This window comes from Branchiostoma floridae, chromosome 7 (genome assembly GCF_000003815.2).
Source record: "Branchiostoma floridae strain S238N-H82 chromosome 7, Bfl_VNyyK, whole genome shotgun sequence".
Lineage (NCBI taxonomy): Eukaryota > Metazoa > Chordata > Leptocardii > Amphioxiformes > Branchiostomatidae > Branchiostoma > Branchiostoma floridae.
Genome location: NC_049985.1, coordinates 11,414,405 through 11,420,855, shown reverse-complemented (window position 1 = coordinate 11,420,855; position 6,451 = coordinate 11,414,405). Strand labels below are relative to the sequence as shown.

Sequence of the window (6,451 nt, the reverse complement as noted above, 5' to 3'; positions counted from 1 at the left end):
ATGTTACTCAAACATTTGCATTCAGACATGTGAACTGTAAATACATTAAACTCCTTGTTTAGTTGCCTGAAAGTTGTAGTTGTACATGTATATACATGTAGCTTGTATTAACAGCAACATTATTTATTACATTGAAGGCAATCAAAAGAAGACCGACTTGATGTTATGTATAATCATTAAACTGTTGTCTCAAAGTTTTTCACTGTTGTGAATGGACTTCTTTTAGGTCCAGAGTAATTGATAGCAAGCACTTATGATCAGTCAAAGAAACAGACATACCCCAAACACTTACTTTGGGTTTGATGCTTGCTACCTTCATTGAGGATACATCTATATACATTTATTTAAACTGTAGTTGAAATCCACACCTCTTGGTGTAATGGGGCAGTGCCAATTTCTATAGCCACACAGGCAACTACAGTAGGAGGCTTGAGACTATTCTCTTTCTCATGAGTGCCGAGTACTACCAGAGAAAGCCATATGTAGCAAGTCTTTGTTTGAACTCCTGACTTTCCGAATGCAAGCTGAACACTACCTACTAATGTACATCTTTGCAACTGATTTAGCTCTTGCTTCAGAATACTATTACCATTTTTTTTATTGTGTAGTTTACAAATTTGTAACAATATCAAGTAAGCTGCTGACTGGTCAGTTGCTCATATGTGTTTCCCTACAATCAACATCCTATGTCAGGCTGTACATTTTACTCTTAATCAAAAATACACACTTATTGCAAAAACCTGAGCCAGTATGGATTAATTACAAAGGTGTCATTTTTTTCTGATATAAGTTTCTACGTTGAGATTGAAGGTTTCTGTCTTCATGTTTAAGTGTCTCAAGACAATGTATTAAAAAGGGAAAACTCTTGATACTCCCACTTTATTTTGTATAAACAAGTTGACAACTAAAACATGCCCCTCCAAAGATTTGCACAGTAGACAGACAGCACAAAGACAGCATTATTGTAGAAAACAACAACACATGCTGATATGGTATTTACCGTAAAGTTCATTACTGGATATGACGATGATTATGGTATAATCTAGCCAAGTGTCTTGATATTTTCTTTCCTGTACATATATATAAACTTCTTCCAGATTGTTTATTACGTACTATATCCTATGGCGCACAAAGTACATGATTATGCATACACTATTAATAGAAAAAGTTAATTTCTGCTTGGGTAATCCTACATGTATTACATGTAATTGGGAACACTGCAAAGTCTAAGTGATAACCATAGTATGCTATTGAACTGCTATCTTATACAGCTGTGCATTTTACAATCAAGAGAACTGAATTTTGGGAATTTGGACATGGGTCCATCTTCTACTGGTGCGTGGATCTTGATCTGCCGCATGTGGGTGTCTCGTCCATTCTGATGGTTGGAGAGAACAGCAATCTGGATCATAAATGTCCTCTGAGGCTGCAGGCTCTTGTCCTGTAAAAAGGTAAAGTTTGTTTGAACCTTTGTTTCGTCATGAAATGCTTAAATCGGCCTGCAGGTAGCTTTTCAGTGGGGTCATGAGCGAGGAAGTAAGGATCTGACAAGATTTAGATACAGAGTAGATATAAAACTCATCTATCGGCTAATGCATAAATGCAGCTAATCTTTTCTGATACCAGGGTGAGACCCTACCCTTACAACAAGAGCATAGGGTTCTTAAAACAGAGGTTTAACATGGGAGGATGTCATCATCATCATCCTAAAATGTCCCTTTATGCCCTGATTTGCATCAGACATCCAGGTAATGACATGCGCAATACAGAAGTCACTCAATTCACACCCCTTTGGTCTCAGATTCCCACTGCCCAGATCAATGCCACACAGTCTCTACATGGACCGTACCATTACCTGTATAGGGATGATGACCCAGCCGGTGGGTTCACTGAGCTCTACCTGCTCCACCTCCTGCAGGTCGTGGAAATGTGTGCCTGTGCGGATGGAGATTCTGTTGGGCGTGTAACTCTCGTCAGACTTGTAATCTGCATACAGGCCTGTCACAAACAAACACAACAACGTGTATTCCTACCAAGTTCACAGCAACTTGCAAGGATTGGAAATTTTAAAGATTACATCCTTTGAAGACTACAAATCTAAAACCATGAATAAGATGATCTACTATTTTCTTAATGGATCTTAAATGTGCGTGAGGTTTGGCTCTCCTAAAACACAGACCTCCAACTTAACATCCCATCCAAGAGGGCGTCCCAAACTAAAGCTATAGTTACTCATTTATACCTGAATAAGAGTGAAAAAATATGCTTCAAGTGCCTTTCCCAAGGGCACATTTTTGAAGCCTGTCAGGGAATTTCATGATTTTAAGTAAACAAGCTACAACCATAACCATCTTGAGCCCCTACGTACACAATGTGCCTTCAGGTCTGTATGTACTTACATAGACTCTTCACAGCAGTTTTCTTCCTGAACTGAATGTTGACCAGGTGTGGCTGTGGACCATCTGATTGCCAATATGTGTCCAGTGATCCATCCCTCAACTGGTCAACTCCAAAACCTGGCTTACAGGATGACACTGACCACACCGCTAGGTCCCCTATTTCTCTGACCTAAAATATAGAGAACATTTGAATAAAATTTATTATAATCTATAGACCAATGGGCTCTAAATATTGGGAGCATATGCACTTCTGTGGACCAAAAATTCCAGCTGTGCATCTACTTTGACTATGTGTGCACTGGTGCGCCAAGATAGTTGTTACAAAAGTATTGCTGTACACTCATTAAAGAAAATAATAAAAAACATTTGTTGTCTGGGTAGAGAAATCAGACAAAAAAAGCATGAGTCTCAACATAATACATATCGATTCAGATACCAATGCAAGAGGACCATATACCTCAGCTGTTGCTTTCTTGATTCAGCTTAAATTGGATGTAGTAAACAAATATGTTACATAATTTTTGACCAACCTTGCCCATCCTTTCCAGTTTGGTCGGGTCTTGTGAAGTATCTGTCTTCGTCGCCATGGCTGTTTTTAAGGCTTTCTGGGTCTATGCTTACGTGTGTAGTGGAGGCTGCATATGGAAAAGAAACATTTCTACATCATGCTGAGGATTACAAGGCAATACTGGGTTGATTTTACAAGCAGTTTTGAGCATAATAATTTTTGCGCGACAGACTGGAAAATGTTTGCTGTACTTTGGTTGGTATCGGACGCGCGTTAAAAAGTGATGGCTAATAAACAATGCTAGCGATTCAAACTAATTACACAATAGCACCTCAAACATTCGTAATTTACGAGGAAAGAACAAAAATACGCGAGGACAGAAATTTATCAAGTGTAGAAAATACCTGAACAGCCGCCCTCCCACCTTTAAAATGGCCGCCTTCCAAGTCTCGCGGGAAAGTCTCGTCTCGCGAGCTCTCGGTCTTTGTGGGGTGCTCTGGTAAACTTCAAGCAGATATATGTAAGTATAATGTAACAGTTAACGCCCTTTATTCTGCACTACAGGCCACAGACGTATGGAATGGAAATATAATGTGTTTGTACATGCATTTCACTCCATACTACAAATGTGTATTGAAACATTTGTTTTCTTCTCCTACGAAATCTTCAAATGGATTCATCTCGGCTGTTCCTGGCATGGGGTAGATGACCTGTAATTTGGCATGGAGGTAACTTATAATGCCATGGGCACCTAACGTTACCCCCACGTTTTGTTTTTCTTTTCTTTTCTCCTTCCTTTTCATTTCTACTTCTAAAACCATTTTGTTGATTTCTTTTTGGCCATGTTTAGATTAAAAAATACACTTGACATCCACCAAGAACTGTAACGGGAGGGGGCCATACTTCGACATGTGTTCTACGTGTTGTGTACATGCATTTTTTATTGTACATCTGACCCGCTACCCATCAGAACTAAATTTTAATCGATTGGTAGTCGTATAACCGTGATTAAAGCTACATGGATACAGGTTTCATTTAATGATAACGATCCGCGCTGCGGTTTGGGAGCGCACTTAACGTACCGTACGTATTTGACTTACATTCTAGTGGAACGTTCCAGCACAAAAAGGGGGTCCAAAGTTCGACATAATAACCTTTAAGCCTTTTCGGGGTATAAGAAGTTATTTCATGTACTAAAAAATTAGACTAAAAGTTCACAATACTGTTTGTCTGTCGCAAACATGTACTTTTTCTTACATTGCACGACTTGCTCCAATGCGGAGAGATGAAATAAAACAAGGGGATTTCAAACACATTTCTTCCAGAACATTATGGCCAGGTATCAAACAGCTATTTAATACTTGTCCATGATTTCTATCAACAGAACTACGTATACGGCTCCGTAAATGTTCACTGTCAGCCAGCACAGACTTACATCAAGGTGTTAACGCAACTAGATTTCACCGTCGACACCGCCGGCCGGTCCTCACGCCATTTTGTCTGCACGTAAACACGATCCACGTGATCCCGGCCCAGGGGAGATTGCTCGAGCGAAACCCGTTCTGTGGTTCTACTTGAACATTAATCGCATATGCTTTATATCTCTCAGAGCATAGCCTTTTAGTGGATCTGTAACAATGCAATTTATCATCCGGAAATTCACGACCAACTGCTGAAGCGCCAGGCCCAACACGGAAAGGATGTAAGTGATATTTGCAGGTCAAAGGGTCACTTGAAGAGCCCCCTGGGAATTTTGTCGCACACTGCAAGCGATTAGATTTCATACACAAAAATTGTTTTGCACAAAGCATCAACTTACGTAATTTTGACGACATTTATTTCATTAGTCTGTGTAACGCAAACTCCGCTATCCGGAGCGTGTAGGTTCCTCCCCGCGGCAATGTAGGAAGGGCCTAAGAATCGCGATTAAATCAGGTTATTATTTCATCGAACACCCTGAAAGTTTCGACGTCCGGACGTTCATACAGTATCGATTTCTTATTTGTTGTCAGATATTCTATATAAATAGATATTCTATAATCAGCGAGTGAACACATTCAATGATTTCCACGTCACACTGTAGTGCCTGTAATTGGCGTTAATACTGAGGAGCTGCCCATCATGGCGACGTTGCCAAATTACTCAGTAACTGGTTTTCGTGTCATTTGAAGTAGCGAATAATAAAAACAGTGACAACACGTTGTTTCTATTTACAGTTGGTAAATGCATTTATTTGCATGAAGGAAAGTGATGCACGAAGATGAACACCTTCCCGGCGTCTATAGGTTTATATAATGATAATACTAGTAACAATGATATCGGGTATATTTGTAGCCAGTAGGTACCTATTGTGTTGATTCCCGTACGTGGTCAATCTTCTTCCTATTATAGGAATATCAACGAGAATATCTTAAGTTCTGATGAATAATTTTAGCGAGGAACATTTTAAGTCCTTAAAAGGTAAGCCTTTCAACCAGTTGCCAAACAACGAAAACAACGGCACATCAAGAGGATGAGTAATATTGAATTGAATCTCATGTCGTCTTTTGGAAATCTTTGTAACAATCTAACTGTGAACCTTGATAAGTAACTAATCTAAAGATACAAGACCCAAACAAATGACCCAGCTTAGAAGCTTGGTTTAAGGGTCAATAAAAGTTGTTATGGAGGGGAAAATGACGCATTTTCCAACAAGGAAAAAAACCCACATAGATGTTTGAAAATTGTTCTAAATAAAGAGATAATTTTACCAGTACTTTTCCATCCAATATTGTTTGAACAATTTAGAACTCTCGTGACTGAAATATTCTTTTCCTCAAAATAGTTCTTTCAAATTTTCAAGTTCTCCAAAAAGTTATTTCAAATATCATCAATCTCGGTGACTTCGAATAGGCTCTAAACTGTGCCTAGCTCTCGAGATCTTCCTGGACTTCCACATCGTCATCGCCTGTTTCATAGTATAGTGACAGCCATGTCGGAGGCTTCCGCTGTCTGGACTGTGTCTGTAAACAACAGCAAAATGTAAGCGTCATTGAGTTTATTTGAATAGTTGTAGAATACAACAAAATCAAACATTATATTGAAATTATATGTAATTGAGTCGACTAGATAACCGTGATTTTATGTTTCATATCTGTTTTGAGTGCAAACGGTATTCATTCAAACCATAACATGTGCTTAAATGCTAAATGCGGCATTAGTCCGTTTACCTACCACTGTTTTACTGGATGAGCCAGGATCATCGACAGGCTGCCGTTGATTCTCCTTCTCCTCTCCATTCTCCCGCCTCTTCTTCTTTTGTGCCTGTAGCTTGCCCTCTTCTCTCTTTCTCTTTCTGGCTTCCTTCTCTTCCAGTTTCCTTTTAGCTTCAGCTTGTCTCTCTTCCTTCTTTCGCGTTTTTTCTAACTCTTTCTGTTTTTTCTCTTCTCGCTTTTTGTTGAGCTCAGTCTTTCGTTTCTCTTTGCGTTCCTCTTTTTCTTTCTTCTCTGTTTCCTTTTGTCTGATCTCAGATTATCATTTCGTCATGAGTCAGAACCCTTCCCGT

The 6,451-nt window shown here is 39.3% G+C and overlaps 2 protein-coding genes across 3 annotated transcripts in view; both read right to left on the bottom strand.

Moving 5' to 3' along the window:
* Positions 1 to 487: 487 nt before the first annotated feature.
* LOC118419752 (anaphase-promoting complex subunit 10-like) lies at positions 488 to 3,397 on the bottom strand. Of its 2 annotated transcripts, none has more exons than XM_035826325.1 (5): positions 3,312 to 3,397; positions 2,930 to 3,034; positions 2,400 to 2,568; positions 1,856 to 1,998; positions 488 to 1,441 (listed from the first exon to the last, which is right to left on the bottom strand). In XM_035826325.1, exons 2-5 carry the CDS (start codon positions 2,984 to 2,986, stop codon positions 1,259 to 1,261), a joined length of 552 nt encoding a protein of 183 aa, XP_035682218.1. In that variant the 5' UTR covers positions 2,987 to 3,034; positions 3,312 to 3,397; the 3' UTR covers positions 488 to 1,258. The 2 variants fall into 2 exon arrangements, with proteins under 2 accessions (XP_035682218.1, XP_035682219.1); XM_035826326.1 differs by having other exon boundaries at positions 3,332 to 3,350.
* Positions 3,398 to 6,428: 3,031 nt separating this feature from the next.
* The window catches only part of LOC118420020 (tigger transposable element-derived protein 6-like), a 2,647-nt gene continuing 2,624 nt past the window's right edge, over positions 6,429 to 6,451 (bottom strand). Inside the window, exon 3 of the mRNA XM_035826725.1 lies at positions 6,429 to 6,443. Within this exon, the coding sequence (XP_035682618.1) occupies positions 6,429 to 6,443 (15 nt within the window). The remainder of the gene's footprint in view (positions 6,444 to 6,451) is intronic.